The sequence below is a fragment of the Salvelinus sp. IW2-2015 genome, linkage group LG33 (genome assembly GCF_002910315.2).
Source record: "Salvelinus sp. IW2-2015 linkage group LG33, ASM291031v2, whole genome shotgun sequence".
Classification (NCBI taxonomy): domain Eukaryota; kingdom Metazoa; phylum Chordata; class Actinopteri; order Salmoniformes; family Salmonidae; genus Salvelinus; species Salvelinus sp. IW2-2015.
The window spans coordinates 20,941,346-20,960,566 of NC_036872.1; the positions used below are offsets into that span (position 1 = coordinate 20,941,346).

Consider the following 19,221-nt stretch of genomic DNA (forward strand, 5'->3'; position numbering starts at 1 on the left):
TTTATGAAATAAACCAGAGGCCGAGTGTTTAAGCCTGAGGGTGAGGAGTAGACACAAACAATTTTGTGGAAACAACGAGAGAGAGAGGGGGGGGGGGAGATGGAGGGAAAAATAAGCAGAAAGGCTTCCTTTTAGAACACAGGCAGAGCTCCCAYCGTCTGCCATTATTGTCCTTGAGGGTGCATGCTGGCCAGCAAAATGTATGTGTCAGTATGTGTGTGTAAAACCTGAATGTAGTAAGTGAATGTGCACCCCTAAGGTCTAAGGGCACTAAACTACTTCCATATATACTCTCATATTTWTTTTTACTGGTACCGGGCTACCTTCAGATGAGTCTTGTGGGTGTCCGAGAACAAAACAAATGACATGTAGCCTACTATCGATGGTGGCTCATATTAGTGTGTAGCCCAAACTGTTTGGACGCTGCAGACAGAAGTTGGCAGATCGGCTGTACCGACTTCAGTCTCGTGACGCTGGGGGTCGTAGAGCAAAACACCATCATGTTGGTGATGTTTCCATAGAGGGGTCATATTATTTTGTAGTCTAAACCGTTGGGAAYCTACCAACGTTTTCATGAGAAGACCAATTTTCAAGATGTCGCCTGGTCTGACAAACATCGATGTAGCTCTGCCACCTTCCACCGCAGATGCGGAAGGCTGACATCGGCACATGCGGTGGATTGAGATGCAGCCCATGCCAAAAACAGATTTCTATATTCAGATTTTGACGGTCATTTTTTTAWTATGCTAATTTGATTTACGCAGGGACAGTTTTAATGGCTGTGTAAGTGCATTAGCGGCCAAGTATGTTATGTATGTGTTATTGTATATGAGCCTGTATTAGAGTTCTATGTAGGCCACTAACTCCAGGGCCTGTGTGCTTTCCAAGCCCACAGCTGAGAGAACAACACACTGTAGGTAGGCCTGTGACGGTAATTGAATAACTGTGTAACTGACAGTTATGAAAATAAAATAACTGTCAAAACCGTTTAAATAGCCCTACATTCATTTTAGGATATTTATTTTATTAACTTTCTTTTCATGTAGATTAAATTTACCTATTAGTGGGAGTGTTTACTAAATGATTATAAGAAATTGTTTAGCTAACTTAATCTGTCTATTAAACGTTCTACATCTCCTCTTCAAAGTGGCGGCAGCGTAGCCTAGTGGTTAGAGCGTTGGACCAGTAACCGAAAAATTGCAAAATCCCCGAGCTGACGAGGTACAAATCTGTCGTTCTGCCCCTGAACAAGGCAGTTAACCCACTGTTCCTAGGCCATCATTGAAAATAAGAATTTGTTCTTAAACTGACTTGCCTAGTTAAATAAAGAAATACAAATTTAAAAGTGTTCTTTGATGCAGGTTCTAATCTGCTAGATGTGCAGGGGTGTAGAGCGCTATAGGCTATGGCACTTCAGCAAAAAATMWATGTGTGAACTTTCTTTTATACAAATACACTTTTTCAATGCTTGCTAGTAAATAAATAAATAGGTATTTAAAAAAGTTTGGACTATTCATTAATTATTCAACAGCAGTCGACAAGGTTGTTATGGCTCTGAGGCCAATGTTGTGTCAAATGGACAATGCCCCAATCCTCTCCAACCTGGCATGGTATAACTTGATACTGAATCTTTTCTTAATTTATAGACTAATCAACASTGATCAGGCCCTGTCCTGGTCGATATGCCACCCTAGGCAAGACAACAACAAAAAATGGCATCCTCCTATCCCTGCAAAGTAGAATGCATAGCCTAGGCTATACTGTCAGCCCACAATGCAATTTTATGAATGCCCATGTGGTAGCCTACCTTTTGAAAAACAGGCTATTTACTGTCAATCCCTTCCATTTGGTTACATWAATTTCTGTTAATGCATGTATTAAAGTGGATAAATAGCCTCTACCATCCGTTCAATTGGCGAACGTGCAATCACTAGAGAATAAACTGGATGAGCTCCGTTCGAGACTATCCAATCAACGTGTGTAACGCCCATCGGAAGAAGTGGACCAAGGTGCAGCGTGGTACGTGTTCATGATACTTTATTTACACAGAACACTCAAACAAAACAACAAAAGAATAACGAACGTCACGTTCTGAAGGCTTCTCAGAGCTAACAAAAACCAACATCCCACAACCTAAGGTGGCAAAACAGGCTGCCTAAGTATGATTCCTAATCAGAGACAACGATAGACAGCTGTCCCTGATTGAGAACCATACCCGGCCAAAACATAGAAACAKAAAACATAGAATGCCCACCCCACATCACACCCTGACCTAACCAAATAGAGAAATAAAACYTCTCTCTAAGGTCAGGGCATGAKAGTGTGATCTGAAAAACTGTAACATCCTGTTTCTCAGTCGTGGCTTAAATATAACTCCGTTTTTTCTATATATCAGCAGACAGGACAAAACCGTAGCTCGGGGGGGGGTGTCTCTTTGTTAACAACAGTTGGTGCGTGAWCGCTAATATTAAGCAAATCTTGAGGTTCTTCTCACCTGAGTTAGAATACCTCATGATTCTATACTATTTACCAAGAGCGTTTCATCTATATTTTTCGTAGCTGTCTGTTTACCACCAGAAACCGATATTGGCAGTAAAACCGCACTCAACGTGCTGTATAGGTCCATAAGCAAACAAGAAAATGCTCACCCAGAGGCAGCGCTCATAGTGGCCAGTGACTTAATGCAGGAAAACTGAAATCRGTTTTACCTCATTTCTACCAGCATGGCACCTGTGCAACAAGAGGTGAAAACTCTAGATCACCTTTACCCCACACACAGAGACGCCTACAAASCTCTCCCTCACCCTCGACTTGGCAAATATGACCATAACTCCATCTTCCGGATTCCTGCTTACAAGCATAAACTCAAACAGGAAGTACCAGTGAAGCGCTCAATATGGAAGTGGTCCGATTAAGCGGTTGCTAAGCTACAGGACTATTTCGCAGACTGGACTGGAACATGTTCCGGGATTCAGCCCATGYCATTGAGGAGTTTACCACATCAGTCACCAGCTTCATTAATAKGTGCATTGACAATATTGACCATATATAAATATCCCAACCAGAAGCCATGGAAAACAGACAACATCCGCACTGAGCTAAAGGATAGAGCTGCAGCTTTCAAGGAGCGGGACACTAATCCGGATGCTTATGAGAAATTCTGCTATACCCTCCGACAAACCATCAAACAGGCAAAGCYTCAATACAGGACCAAGATCAAATCCTACTACACCGGCTCTGATGCTCGTCGGATGTGGCAGGGCTWGCAAACTATCATGGATTACAACGGGAAACCCAGCACTGAGCTGTCCAGTGACGCAAGCCTACCAGACGAGCTAAATACCGTCAATGTCTGCTTCGAGGCTAGCAACACTGAACCATGCATGAGAGCACCAGCTAGTCTGGACGACTGTGTGATCACGCTCTCCGTAGCCGATGTGAGTAAGACCTTTAAACAGGTTAACATTCACAAGGCCGCAGGGCCAGATGSATTGCCAGGACGTGTACTGCGAGCATGCGCTGACCAGCTGGCAAGTGTCTTCACTGACATTTTCAACCTCTCCCTGACCCAGTCTGTAATACCTAAATGTTTCAAGCAGACCACCATAGTCCCTGTGCCCAAGAATGCCAACGTAACCTATCTAAATGGACTATCGCCCTGTAGCACTCACATCTGAAGCKATGAAATGCTTTGAAAGACTGGTCATGGCTCACATCATCATCATCCCAGACACCCTGGACCCACTCCAATTCGCATACCATTCCAACAGATCCACAGACGGAATATCTATTGCACTCCACACTGCCCTTTCCCACCTGGACAAAAGGAACACATACGTGAGAATGCTGTTCATTGACTACTGCTCAGCGGTCAACGCCATAGTGCCCTCCAAGCTAATCACTAAACTAAGGACCTGGGATTAAAAATCTCCATCTACAACTGGATCCTGGACTTATTGATGGGCCGTCCCCAGGTACTATGGGCTAGCCAACAACAAATCCCCCACGCTAACACAGGGGCCCCTCAGAGGTGCCTTCTTAGTCCCCTCCTGTACTCCCAGTTCACCCACGATTGCGTGTACGTGCATGACTCCAACACCATCATTATGTTTGCAGACGACACGATAGTGTTAGGCCTGATCACCAATGAGACAGTCTACACTGAGGTCAGAGACCTGGCAGTGTGGTGCCAGGACAACAACCTCTCCCTCAATGTCAGCAAGACAAAGGAGCTGATAGTGGACTACAGGAAACGGAGGGCCGAGCACGCCTCCATCCATATCGACAGGGCTGTAGTGYAGCAGGTCGAGAGCTTCAAGTTCCTCGGTGTCCACATCACTAAGGAATTATCATGGTCCACATCACTAAGGAATTATCATGGTCCACATCACTAAGGAATTATCATGGTCCACACACACACACACACACACACCAACACAGTCGTAAAGAGGACACGACAACGCCTCTTCCCCCTTAGGAGGCTGAAAAGATTTGTCATGGGCTCTCAGATCCTCAAAAAGTTCTAAAGCTGCACCATTGAAAGCATATTGACTAGCTGCATCACRGCTTGGTATGGCAACCGCTTGGCATCTAACTGCAAGGTGCTACAGAGTGCGTGAGGCCCAGCACATCACTGGTGCCTAGCTCCCTGCCATCCAGGACCTCTATACCAGGTGGTGTCAGAGAAAGACCCTAACAATTGTCAAAGACTCCAGCCACCCAAGTCATAGACTGTTCCCTTTGCTACCGCACGGCAAGCGGGACCGATGTACCAAGTCTGGAACCAACAGGACCCTGAACAGCTTCTATCCCCAAGCCATAAGACTGCTAAATAGATAGTTAAATAGTTAGCCTGGGTAGCTATTGGTTATCTGATTTGACCCTTTTTGCACTAACTCTTTTGACTCATCAAATGCGCTGCTGTTACTTTCAACATCTATCCTATTGCCTAGTCACTTTATCCCTATCTATATATACATACAGCATCTACTTCAATTACCTTGTACCCCTGCACATCGACTCGGTACTGGTACCCCGTGTACAGTGCCGTGAAAAGGATTTGCCCCTTTCTGATTTTCTCTATTTTTGCATATTTTGATACTGAACGTTATCAGCTKTTCAACCAAAACCTAATATTAGATAAAGGGAACCTGAGTTTACAAACAACAACAAAAATATTCTTTACTTTACATCCCTAAACCATCACATTACCACCACCATGCTTGACCGTTGGTATGAGGTTCTTACGGTGGAATGCAGTGTTTGGTTTTCACCAGACATAATGGGATCAATGTCATCCAAAAAGTTGACACAAGTTTGCCAAAAAGCACCTGGAAGGACCTGGATTATCATCAAGACTCTTAGAAGAATGTTCTATGGACAGATGAGTCCAAATTTGAACTTTTTGGATGACATAGGTCCCATTATTCCTGATGGGGACAGCTATGCTATAATACAAKGACGAAAATGACGATCATTAAAATAGAAACAAATACATGCAACATGTCCATAGCCTATTRATCAGTGACGCTGAAACAGGAAAGGGCCTTCCCCAAACTGTCTAGAATGTCATTGTATTCCGTAGCGTTAAGATCTCCCCTCACTGGAACTAAGGGGCCTAGCCCGAACCATGAAAAACAGCCCCAGACCAAACCCAGACTTGTCCATCGGACTGCCAGATGGTGAAGCGTGATTCAACACTCCYGACAACACATTTCCACTGCTCCAGAGTCCAGTGGCGGCGAGCTTTACACCACTCCAGCAGACGCTTGGCATTGCACATGATGTGGCTGAAATAGCCTGTCAGCAACGGTGTGGCTGAAATAGCCAAATCCACAAATTTGAAGGGGTGTCCACATACTTTGTATATATAGTGTATCTTTACTTTTACCTAAGTATGAAAATTGGGTACTTTTRCCACCACAAATGGGAGGGTCAACACAAAAAATATGGGGGTGGGGYAGGGTGATGKACAACAGGGGGACGCAAGGCCAKCKCCACTCACCAGAGTCATCATAATCACACTCTGACCATCAACAGAGGGAGGAAAAGAGAGACGTGTCATGGGTACATCAAATACAGCCTACAATAGGTCACAGTGCTACACAGAGTGTTGGACTTTAACAATGTTACCAGGATTAGAAGTGTCTGTTGTGTCCTCTCTACAATCTCCCCCTGGTAGCCTCCAGTAGCTCTTCACTTCAATCCGAATCTGTTCTTTTCCTCTACTTGATCTGTCATTACRCCTCCATTTGCCSTGAGGCTCACTCCAGGTAATACTGTTATTCTCATAATCATTTACATAAAGGTCATGGGACCTGGAGGAATGATTCAAAGTTATGTGACTGAAAAAATACCTTTATAGAAATCCRTCAATCAATCCAGCCCTACTTCTGGAATGTCTGAAGTGTSCTCTCTCCCCACTTCTCCACCCAGCCCCTTTCTATCAGTCTTTTTCTTTATCAACTCTCCCTTTACCTTTCTCTCCACCTTGCCCACTTTCTCTGTGTGTCTTACCGTTGTCCAATGCATCTGTGGCCTCTGCCTCTCTCCTCCTCCTCACAGCTCTGTTTCTCAGAGTTGGCCTCGTCCCATCTCTCTGCCTCCATCAGTCTCTGGTCCGGTCTCAGCCGGCTGTCCGTCAGCCCCACCCCATCCGGGGCCTAGCCCGGATCATGAAAAACAGCCCCAGAKCATTATTCCTCGTCCACCAAACTTGACAGTTGGCACTATGCATTCGGGCAGGTAGCATTCTCCTGMCATTCGCCAAAACCTGATTCGTCCYTCGGACTGCCAGATGGTGAAGCCTGAATAAACACTCCAGAGAATGCTTTTCTACTGCTCCAGAGTCCAATGGCGGCGAGCTTTACACCACTCCAGCCGACGCTTGGCATTACGCATGGTGATCTTAGGCTTGTGTGGGGCTGCTTGGCAAAGGAAACTKATTTCATGAAGCTCCCGACAAACAGTTATTGTGCTGACATTGCTTCCAGATGCACTTTTGTATATACAGCACCAGTCAAAAGTTTGGACACACCTACTCATTCAAGGGGTTTTCTTTATTTTTACTATTTTCTACATTGTAGAATAATAGTGAAGACATCAAAATTATGAAATAACACATATGGAATCATGTAGTAACAAAAAAAGTGTCAAACAAATCAACATATATTTATATTCGAGATTCTTCAAAGTAGCCACTCTTTCCCTTGATGACAGCTTTGCAGTCTCTCAACCAGCTTCATGAGGTAGTTACATGGAATACTTTTCCAACAGTCTTGAAGGAGTTCCCACATATGCTGAGCACTTGTTAGCTGCTTTTCCTTCACTCTGCTTTTCACTTTCCTTCTTGGTCAAATAGTCGTTACACAGCTTGGACGTGTGTTTTGGGTCATTGTCCTGTTAAAAAACAAATGATAGTCCCACTAAGCGCAAACCAGGTGGGATGGCGTATCACTGCAGAATGCTGTGGTAACCATGCTGGTTAAGCATGCCTTGAATTCTAAATAAATTACAGATAGTGTCACCAGCAAAGCACCCCCACATCATCACACCTCCATGCTTCACAGTAGGAAACACATGCGGAGATCATCCATTCACCTACTCTGCATCTTACATGGCAGTTGGAACCAAAAATCGCAAATTTGGACTCATCAGACAGATTCCCAGCGGTCTAATGTCCATTGCTCGTGTTTCTTTGCCCAAGTAAGTCTCTTCTTATTGGTGTCCTTTAGTAGTGGTTTATTTTCAGAAATTCGACCATGAAGGCCTGATTCACACAGTCTCTTCTGAACAGTTGATGTTGAGATGTGTCATTTACTTGAACTCTGTGAGGTGCAATCTGAGGTGTAGTTAATTGACGATTTCTGAGGATGGTAACTCTAATTTGTATTCATTTATGTTATTTAACTAGGCAAGTCAGTTAAGAACAAATTCTTATTTACAATGACGGCCTACCCCCGGCCAAACCCGGACCACGCTGGTTCAATTGTGCGCAGCCRTATGGGACTCCCAATCACGGCCAGATGTGACACAGACTGGATTCGAACCAGGGACTGTAGTGACACCTCTTGCAAGGAGATGCAGTGCCATAGACCGCTGCGCCACTCAATAAACTTATCCTCTGCAGCAYAGGTAACTCTGGGTCTTCCTTTCCAGTGGCGGCCCTATGAGAGCCAGTTTCATCACAGCACTTGATGGTTTTTGCGACTGCACTTGGAGAAACTTTCAAAGTTCTTACAATTTTCCGGATTGACTGACCTTCATGTCTTAAAGTAATGATGGACTGTCGTTTCTCTTTGCTTATTTAAGCTGTTCTTGCCATAATATATACTTGGTCTTTTACCGAATAGGGCTATCTTCTGTATTCTACCCCTACCTTGTCACAACACAGCTGACTGGCTCAAACGCATTAAGGAAAGAAATTCCACAAGGCACACCTGTTAATTGAAATGCATTCCAGGTGACTACCTCATGAAGCTGATTGAGAGAATGCCAAGGGTATTGAAAGCTGTCAGCAAGGCAAAGGGTGGCTACTTTGAAGAATTTCAAATATAAAACATATTTTGATTTGTTTAACACTTTTTTGGTTACTACATGATTCCATGTGTTATTTCATAGTTGTGATGTCTTCACTATTATTTTACAATGTAAAAAATAGRCTAAATAAAGAAAAACCTTGGAATGAGTAGGTGTGTCCAAACCTTTGACTGGTACTGTATAGTGCATTTTTATATTGACCCATTAATGTTGTGTCAATACGAAAATGCGACAGATCCTCTCCAATTTGGCCTTTCTTCATATGTTGATTAAGTAATAACCTGAATAATAATTAAATGCCATGATAATAAGGAAGTGTAATGGCTCGTTTCAAATACGTTTTATTAAGAAGCATATCCGTGTAAACAAGTGTACAAACAGAATTGTCACATCCGTTTTGTTTTGCTTGACTGCACTGAGCCACTGACGTCCACATCCAGGCAAGAAGCAACTACCCAGGGAATGATCATCATTTTCAGTCGCAATATTGATAAAATGAAGCCTGGATTGTTCTAAGGTAGTTAAGCCTAAGAGATAACTAAGGTTCAGCTAAARGTCAGCATTCAGCTAACAGCCAGCACTGACCAAGATCAGCCGGAGAGCACACATTACACCACTTTTAATGTCTCTGCACTGGCTGCCTGTGAGTTTTAGAATACATTTGAAAGATTATTCTATTGATTTTTAAAATCAACCCACGATTGTGCACCCCAAATACATGTCAAACATACTTTTAAGTTCTGTACCCAGTAGGTCCCTRAGGTCCTCTAGCATTGAGTTTTTGTATTTWAAAAAAACAAKCWATTTTTRCTCCCCAATTTTGTGATTTTGTCTCATCACTGCAACTCCCCAACGGGCGAAGGTCGAGTCATGCGGCTGAGACATGACCCGCCAAACCGCACTTCTTAAAACCTGCCCGCTTAACCCGGAAGCCAGCTGCACCAATGTGTCGGAGGAAACATGGTTCAACTGACGACCGAAGTCAGCCTGCAGTCGCCCAGCCCGCCACAAGGAGTTGCTAGAGCGTGATGAGACAAGTAAAGCCCCCCCGGCCAAACCCTCCCCTAACKCAGACCTAGCTGGGCCAATTGTGAGCCGACCTATGGGACCCCCGGCCACGGCCGGTTGTGACACAGCCTGGGATCGAACCCGGGTCTGTAGTGACGCCTCAATGCCTTAGACCGCTGCTCCACTCGGGAGGCCCAGCACTGATATTTTAACTATCCCAAAGCCTAGGACCAAGAGGCATGGAGAGGCAGCCATTTAGTTATTATGCCCCAAGCCTCTGGAATAGCCTGCCAGAGAACCTGAGGGGGGGGTCGAAACTTTCTCTTAAAAGAGATCTTCAAACATACTTGTAGCTTTGCATTTCCTTAGGGTGCTTTTTAGTCATTCAGTTGTCATTCTTTTTTAAATMTTCTTTAAAAAAAAAGAATCTTATGTTTGTTGTGTAGTAAATATTTCAGCTTTTATTTTCATAGTTTTTCTTGTAAAGCACAATGCGTTGCATTCCATGTCTGAAATGTGCTGTAAAAATAAAGCTTGATTTGATGTGAGAAAGATGCAGAAATGATTTGGTTTAGCTAACGTTACCTAGCTATGTAGCCAGAAATAATTTTGAGGGGATGGGAAACACCATTGGAATCGTATATACGCCCAATGTTTACGTTTCCCATGCGTCATCAATGGGCCGTACGTTGCATTCTGGGTGATTCTGGGACAAGGAGAGCGCTCTTTCAACGAGTGAATGTAKGTCAATTGGGTGCTAGCTCAAAAACCCAACATCAGCATACATTTTGTTAAGAAGTACAACATTACAAAACTTTTCAGAGTTGTGAGATAATTAACTTCTCAGTATTATCGTATAACCTTGGAATCGTGACATTATATTCTTTAAAGAAAAATAGACAGGTTTATCAACTCATATACCCGGAGTTTGAGAAGGGATTGCGTGATGATTAGCTTAGCAACCGCGTGACAACGCGACTGGTCGACAGTGCTGGGTGGGCGGTTATATTGTAATGAAACAGGCAGGGAACAGGTCTCGAACCCTCGACCTCCTAGCCCGAGGTCCGGTGCGCTATCGACTGTGCCGCAAAAGCATGCTCAAGCGGCAGAGTCGATTTCCGCGKTTATAAACCCAGGGTCGTTACACTACTCCCTCCTTTCAAAGAGCGCGTCCTCGCGCTAGCTTGCGACTCTACGTCTTACAGGAACGCGCTCACCGGCCAAGCACACGCACTGTCGTGGATGCAAGGTCCGATCACTTCCGACACCAATGTAATGAAACAGCAGGGAGCAGGTCTCGAACCCTCGACCTTCTAGCCCGAGGTCCGGCGCGCTATCGACTGTGCCGCAAAAGCATGCTCGTGCGGCAGAGTCGATTTCCGCGCTTATTTACCCAGGGTCGTTACAATATGTTTCTCCATTTATTGCCAATGGGATTCCTATCATCTCCTTTCTCTAACATCTCTGGTGTCGACTAGCTATATTATAATATGAATGATACTGCATGATAACGTTACTGAACCTTTATATTCGTATGGGAGTGGTAAACGTTCATTATTGATATGCTAACGTAACGTGATCATGAAGCATGTTGTTAGCTAGCTAGCTAGCAGGAGTTAGCTGTGTATTGTGCTGAGGTCTATAAAGCACTAAAGGTAATAGACACTAAAAAGTCTGCAGGTCCAGACAACTTGGATCCTTATCTCCTAAAGATTGCAGCTGGTATTATTACTGAACCTATGGTTCACATTTTCAACTTGAGTCTCTTGAACAATTCCATACCCAGCATTTGGAAATCAGCTTATGTTCTCCCACTGCTAAAGGGTGGAGATCCCTCAGATACTAATAACTATCGTCCTATGTCCAAACCCTATCCTGGCCAAAGTCTATGAATCCCTAGGGAACTCACAGTTAGAAAACGTCTTAACTGAAAATAACATACTGAGCAGGGTTCAGTCTGGCTTTAGATTGTGGCACAGCACCACAACTGCAGCTATGGCAGTGGAAGATTACATAAATGCACTTGATGAAAAGCAACATTGTGCTGCTCTGTTTGTTGATTTATCAAAGGCATTTGATTCAGTTGACCATGAARTGTTGCTAGCTAGACTCAGTAACATTGGTCTCAGTGAAGGGGCAGTAAATTGGTTTATGAACTATCTTTCTGACAGAACACAATGTGTGTATATACTGACAATCACAAGTCTAGTGTTCTTAAGATTAATAGAGGTGTGCCCCAGGGTTCCATTTTAGCTCCTGTGTTGTTCTCAATGTGTATTCATGATTTGGGAAATGGGATGCAACCAGCAAAGCTGCATCTATATGCAGATGATACAGTCATATATTCATGTGCACCTTCTCTGGTTCAGGCTGTTGAAGAGCACCAGACTGCTTTTCAGTCACTATAGGCCTCCCTTTATGGTCTCAAACTGGTATTGAATGTACAAAAAACTAAATGCATGACCTTTACCAGAGCTAGCACTCAGCCAAAGAAGGTTAGCATGGTCACATCTGGCGGCTTATCCATTGAAGTGTCATCCTACAAATACCTAGGTATATGGTTGGATGACAAGTCCTTTAAAGTTCATATGGATAATCTTGTGAGGAAGCCTAAATTGAAATTGGGGTGTTATTTTTGTAATAAGGCTTGCTTTCTGCTTATGGCTAGAAAGAATCTGGCTGTACAGGACACTTTTCTCTTTAATTGATTATAGTGACTTGTTGTATATGTATACAGCCTCCTCCATCTTACAGAGACCGGACTCTGTTTATCATGCATCCTTGCACTTTATTACAAATGTCAAGTCACTCACCCACCATTGCACCTTGTACCAAATAATAGATTGTACCTCACTTTATATGAGCATGAAAGCTACATTGTATGTGTCCAAACACACTAAGACAGTATGAAGAAGGCACGAGAATGCCTATTCCCCCTCAGGAGACTGAAAAGATTTGGCATGGGGCCTCTTATCCTTAACATGTTCTACAGCTGCACCATCGAGCGCATCCTGACTGGCTGCATCACTGCCTGGTATGGCAACTGCTCGGCCTCCGACCGCAAGGCACTACAGAGGGTAGTGCGTATGGCCCAGTACATCACTGGGGCCAAGCTTCCTGCCTTCCAGGACCTCTATACCAGGCGGTGTCAGAGAAAGGCCCTAAAAATTGTCAGACTCCAGRCACCCTAGTCATGGACTGTTCTCTCTGCTACCGCACAACAAGCAGTACCAGAGCGCTAAGTCTAGGTCCAAAAAGCTTCTAAACATCTTCTACCCCCAGCCATAAGACTTCTGAACAGCTAATCAAAGGGCTACAGAGACCCCTCTTTTACACTGCTGCTACTCTGTTTATAATCTATGCAGTCACTAACTCTACATGTACATATTACCTAAATTAACCGGTGCCCCCGCACATTGACTCTGTACCGGTACCCCCTGTATATAGCCTTACTTATTATTTTACTGCTGTGGTTGAATTATTTGTTACATTTATTTTCTATTTTCCTGTTGTATTCGGCYCATGTGACCAAWACAATTTGATTKATCTACAAAGCCCTTTTGGTTAAACTCCCTCTTTACCTCTGTATTCTGGTCTCCTTCACCACCAGCAGTTACCATACCCGGTCTGCTAGGTGATTGCTAGGAAATGTACAGTATTAGACAAGACTGCCTTCTCGTCTTGTGCACAAGAGGCATGGAATAGTCTACAATCCATGCTTCATCTYGTTATATTAGTGCCACTGAATGAATTTAAAATATTGATGGGAGACTAACAGAGGAGTGTAAATGCTTTTTTTTAGGCTGGATCATGTTGTATGTTTTGATTCTGTAATGTATTGATTGTTGCTGCCTTCTTGACCAGGTCTCCCTTGAAAAAGGGCTCAATGGGCTTTTCCTGGTTAAATCAACAAAAAAAAAAAATTGTCAGCTAATTTAATGTGTACGGACAAGAAAATAAACCCTTTAATTGTCTGCACYTGCTGGTGAATTGTTGCATTATTCAAGAGTGTAATACATTTTAGAAGAGAAGTTGCTTGGATTGATAAATAGTTTAATGTAATGGATGARAGTAAGCACATTCTGTTATCCACAATTTGAATGGCATCATAGGAGAMATCAGGAAACTATCCCTGAGCCAGACTCCTGCTGGCACTTAAACAGTTTAGGCCTAAGTCAGTTAACCCATAGAGCAAAGCTGATCACCAGGTTAGTGAACTCCTGTCCTTAGCCGTCTGGTGGTTAATTAATAGAGCAAGTTGAGTGTCATTGATTCATAATTGCTCATATGATAACCCTTTGAATCATTGTCATCAAGACAGACATTTTGCCAATAAAGTTAGTGTGAAGGAGGCTATCGGTTGTCATTAGTTGCCACAGTGATAATTATAGCTAAACCCATCTATTTCTACAATATCTTAATACAATTTTAAACCTAACCACACCTATATCCTTATGCCTAACCTTGTTTTTCTTAATTTATCATTTTTGTTTGAATGAATTTTTACAATAGACATGTTTGACTTTGTGGCTGTGGTAACTAGTGACAACCGTTCAAAAATAGTTTTGATTATCACTGATTTGCCAAAAGACACTATTCAAACCCAGGGGCTTAGAGCTTTAAATGAAAATTCCCTTTATTCAAAGTAAAAGACTTACGAGAGAGAGAGAGAGACATGAAAAATGAAGCAAGAGGGCCAACCTCCTGACACACCACAAGGCCAGCACAATGCAGGAAAACAGCCGTGGCTGCATGACTGACTGCTCTGCACACTGGAAACACGGCAGGTGACACAYCTGTGGACCAATGATAATATCACTAAGCCCTTCAACTTACTTTCTCTCCCTCCCCATCTAGCTCTCATGACGTTTCCAGTAATTACACAGAGACCAATCTCCTGGGAAGCATCTATATTGGAAATACAAGAGTATGGGAAGGCCGAGGCAAGTGCAATGCAGAGAATACCGGTGACTAAGGTTGTGGATGACCCATGATGCCTTGCGGGTTAGTGGATATTCAGTGGCTGGCTTTGTTGACTGTTATTAGATCAAAACCCCTCCAGTTGTACAAAAGTAGGATTTCAGTTCATTTACTGGTCCATTTAGTCCGGATATGGGCCAGCATTGACTGGCCTGCCTCAATGCCACTATGATCCAGACAAGGTCAGTTCRAAAAGAGAAATCAAATACTGTATGAGCAGATCTATAGACCAAAAGGGATTTCAAAGAGCTGCATTAACTGGAACAGGATGCTTTAGCACATTTACAGGAACACAGTGCAGTATAGTAATGCTATATTCTTGTACTATGCAGGACTGTAACTAATAATGCTGCTTTGGTGTGTTCCCCTTTCTGTGCCCTCCTGGTTTCTTACTGTGAGAGCCTCATGTAGCRGATGCAGGTAGTTTCCCTCCAGCATCCAGGCACTTTATTCAGGTAGACAGAGAGAGGCTTTCAGGGTAGCTGAAACGTATGAAGTTCACTCAGCGTGCACGGTGAGTCACACTGCCCCTTAGAAAATGGACAGGCACTTGACTTGCTGTGTCCCCTCACTATCCCTTAGTGGTGTYAGTGGGTGATGAGGTAAGACACCATGTCTCACCCCCTTGCCCTCGCARATTCTCATAGGAACATCAGCAGTCAACCAAGATTAAAGTTTGTAATAGTAATATCAGCGTATCCAGTTATGGTAGTGAGTGTATGTGGGCACTAGTACTAGGTSAGGGGTTGGGTGCATCGTACCTCTGTATGCCCTCAGAAGCCAGTGTTCATGGTTGTGATCAAGCAATTAGTGCTTGGCCATGTGAGAAGGACTACAGAGGGCCAAGTGGGCATGAGTATTGACTGGCTCTCCCTCTATCTACCTCCCCCTCCTATCTGTGGTGTGAAAGGATGTCATTGTCCTCACTCTGCTCATCTGCACCAAAATATGAACTCCTCTCCACTCGTAACCCAAGCACGCGTTCCAGCAGCTAACCCCTGTCTGCCTGCTAGTTTCTCTGTCTCTAACAATGCCTCTCTCATGCACATACACACACAGTTTTCCCAGGGGGAAAACACTACACCCCATCTGCATGCAAATGGAAGCATGAAGTTATAAAGGGATAATAGATTGTGTATAACACTGACAGAATGTGTCCAGCTACCATAACACTTACCATACAGCTGCACTATTCCACATGAACAAATAAGAAGAAGCAGTAGCTCCCCTGATTGCCAACCACCTCATAGGGGCAGGGCTGAAGTGACATTTCCCTAGAGGAATTCTTAAAATGTCACTAGCTACCTACCTACATAACCTTTTAGAGCCTGTGTGTGAGAGAATGTGTGGATTAGGAGGCAAACACACAGTAAGGCAGCATGCACTCTAAACACACACAGGAGAGCAGGAAGTCAACATATCAGGGAGATTCGTTTTTACGAAAGGGACCTCACTTTTGGCACAGTAATGTTTTTAACTCTGGGAGAGCATCCCTATAGGTCAGGACTGCATTCAACTGTTCCATGGGTTGCTTTTGCACCATGAAACAACATTGAATGTGTTTTTCTCTTGGACAAGGGCTGGGGATGTGTTGTTTTAGGAAATTTGATAAATTATTATTTTTGGTCAATATGGGAGAATGTATTTAAGAACTGTCTGCATCCTACATTTGAAATTTTAGTCATTTAGCAGACACACTTATCAAGAGTGACATAAAGGATCAATTTGGGTTAAGTGCCTTGCTCAAGGGCACATCAGATTGTTCCCCTAGTCGGCTCGGGGATTTGAACCAGCGACATTATGGAAATGTAATGTTATAGTGCAGTATAGTGTAATGTGCAGTCATTTTTCCTTTCCTTTTCCCAAARTCAATTTTAGGTATATCAGTGAAACAATACACCTGAGAGGTGTTACTTACCAACTCATCTAAGTTTCTCATGTCACACAGCACCCTCTGTTTCTGTTGCCAATGTTCATAGGGGGCAGGCTCGGGTTCATCCACCACACTCTCTTTCCTAACGAAAGCCCTGCTTATTGGAAGCAGGCTTGGGTTGGGCTCCCCCAGGTTCTCCTGGTCCCGGATCTCCTCCTCGATCTCCTCCTCCAGCTGGATCAGCATCGGGGCCAGCATGCCGAACTTAGCACCACGCCTCGCCACCTCCAGCAGGCATAGCACAAAGTTCTTCTCGTTGCATTTCTCCACTATGTCGTTGGTCTCGAACATGAGAACATCCTTGATCCACAGTTCCTGACGACACCAGCCGATGAAATTGGACACGTTGTCCCGAGCCAAAAACGAGCCAGGAACCACGTTTCTTGACTGAAAGACCACATCCTTGGTTGGCATCCTCAATGACTGTGCAGCCTCTGGGTACTCCAGTTGAAAGTCCAGCGCTGCGCGATTCACGTTGTTGGCATGCCGACAGAGGGCACAGCCAGTCTCCAGCCCTTCCATAAAGGTGTCCGCAGTTATATCCAGGTCATACAGCGTGTTAAACCACTCGGCCAGATCCTCTTTCATGGCATACAGGTATTCCTCGCTGGACTTGAATGGCCGGATGCTTTTGGAAGCAGCAGACTGGATGTTACTCTGATCAGCCATATTGTCGGAATATGTATCAATGCAGGCTATTTAATAATTCCAGATTGTCTCATTCCATAAACGCAGTCCAAAACCGTATGGAGCAGAGCAAATTAACCGCGTCGACGCACCCATGACAAGCGCGCATATACGGCATCTCAATCGAGGTCCTTGAAGGAGTCCTTTGTATTGTTAAAGCATGTTGACATCATGCTAGAAAACCGTGGCGCGTGGATGCGTTTCCGGATGTCTGCGTGATATCAGTTTCCTATAATGATAGCATCGCTATTTCTCACCGAACTCCAACTGCAGGAGAGAGAGAAACCGGTATGGTTAGCTACAGATGGATACACACCCAATGCATAAAGCTTCCCGGTGCCCTAGATCCTACCCCGGTGAATATACAATGCGTTGCGATAGTCATGTTGCTGGTTTGCCTGGATGGTCCAAATCACTTCTTCGCAGTCTCCCTCAACATAAAGACTCCACACTGATCAGTGGCAGGCTTCACAGTTCCCTTGCCGAGTAACATCGTCCATTAACGCTCATTAATTGCTCGGCCCATATTGCACCGCCTCCTGCTATAAGCATGCTGACCGGCTCGAGCTTAGACACTTAGACAAGAGACAGGCAGAGKGATTCAGTGGCATATCCCATTATGAGGGATAAGCGCCGGTAGAAGGAGAAAAAAAACTTAACCCTGTATCCACCGCTTGACAATAATATAGCATAGCCTAGGGTTTATACCACTGAAAAATGGTAGCCATTCTTTTTMAATGAAACACACCTATTGCGTAGGTTAAAGCCATCAATTGCAGAGTTGACAATTGACAACCTGTCACACTGTACCATGCAGATGTGCATTAATAAGTTGGATATGATTGATGGCACATCACCTGTGGGCATTTAAGATCAAGTAGGTTGTTAGGCTACAAAGGCCTACATTATTACCTGCTTTAGCCTATAATAATGTAATATCAGCTCGTGAAGTCAGTGTCCTGATAAAAGGGTGGAACGCATGTTTACATTAGGCTACAGCTATCATAACAGAAGATAAAGAACATAAGTGTTCACATGGTGAGAAAAAACATGACAACGAGAATTAACGGACCACGGGTAAGCGACCACCGTCTTTAAATGCACATCATAAGCCGTCAAAGAAAATACCATCATTATACTAGCTTGACAATAGGCTATTTCAAATGACGCAATGACCACAATGTGTGGTTAATGTACATGACCAAGATTTACTAAATTATACAACTTCATTCTCATAACGCAATGAATAGAAACATTTTCATTCTTTACATACCTTCTACATTTTCTGTCAAGGACGACGTTTGTCGAAAGAAACAAATCGAAACCATCCCCCAGAACKAGAGCTGTAATATTGCCTACACTTCGAACGAGTTCAAAAGTGTATCATTAATGACACCCTAGTCGTTTTAAAAGACACCCTCACCATCTGCTCTTACACTTGTTTATGTCATTGCTAAAACACCAAATCACTTTCAACACCAGGACACGGGGCAAGAAAAAAAGAGGCGAGTCTATTTCCTCCGGCTTGAAAAGCCAGACAAAAACTGCCAAGGAAACATTATTAGCATATCATCAGGCAGCCTACTCCGAAGACTGCATCAAAGTCAGGCATGCCCATTTTACCATAGGACAAATTGGTCCAAATTAGTATCCAGATTACTCCAAAGGAAGCAGAAATTAATATTACAAAGTAACGAGCAAGAAAAGTCTACAGTGTAGCCTTCAAAGATTATCAACACACTAACTCCACTTTAGTTTGCTGTGCCGTAGAGATKTTTGTCGGGAGGCGAAAGCAATTCTATTTAGGCAGATTGTGTTGGGCTAATTATTTTAGCTGTGGTTCATTATGTAGAATTGAAAGCTGAATGTAAAACCGGGTGAGGAGGAGAAAGCAGTGTAAGGGAAGTCCTCTCTACCAGTGATGTAATCCGTCCCTCAGACGAGCATGTGCATTAAGCATTCTGGGGAAATCAGTGAGATATATATATCTATTACACACACATACACACACGGACACCCCTTCAAATTAGTGGATTCGGCTATTTTAAACACACCCGTTGCTGACAAGCGTATAA

The 19,221-nt window shown here is 43.7% G+C and overlaps 1 protein-coding gene across 1 annotated transcript in view; it reads right to left on the bottom strand.

Moving 5' to 3' along the window:
* Positions 1 to 17,725, bottom strand: part of gas2l1 (growth arrest-specific 2 like 1) — a 42,558-nt gene extending 24,833 nt beyond the window's left edge. Inside the window, exon 1 of the mRNA XM_023979452.2 lies at positions 16,445 to 17,725. Within this exon, the coding sequence (XP_023835220.1) occupies positions 16,445 to 17,128 (684 nt within the window). The 5' untranslated portion in view covers positions 17,129 to 17,725. The remainder of the gene's footprint in view (positions 1 to 16,444) is intronic.
* Positions 17,726 to 19,221: the final 1,496 nt, after the last annotated feature.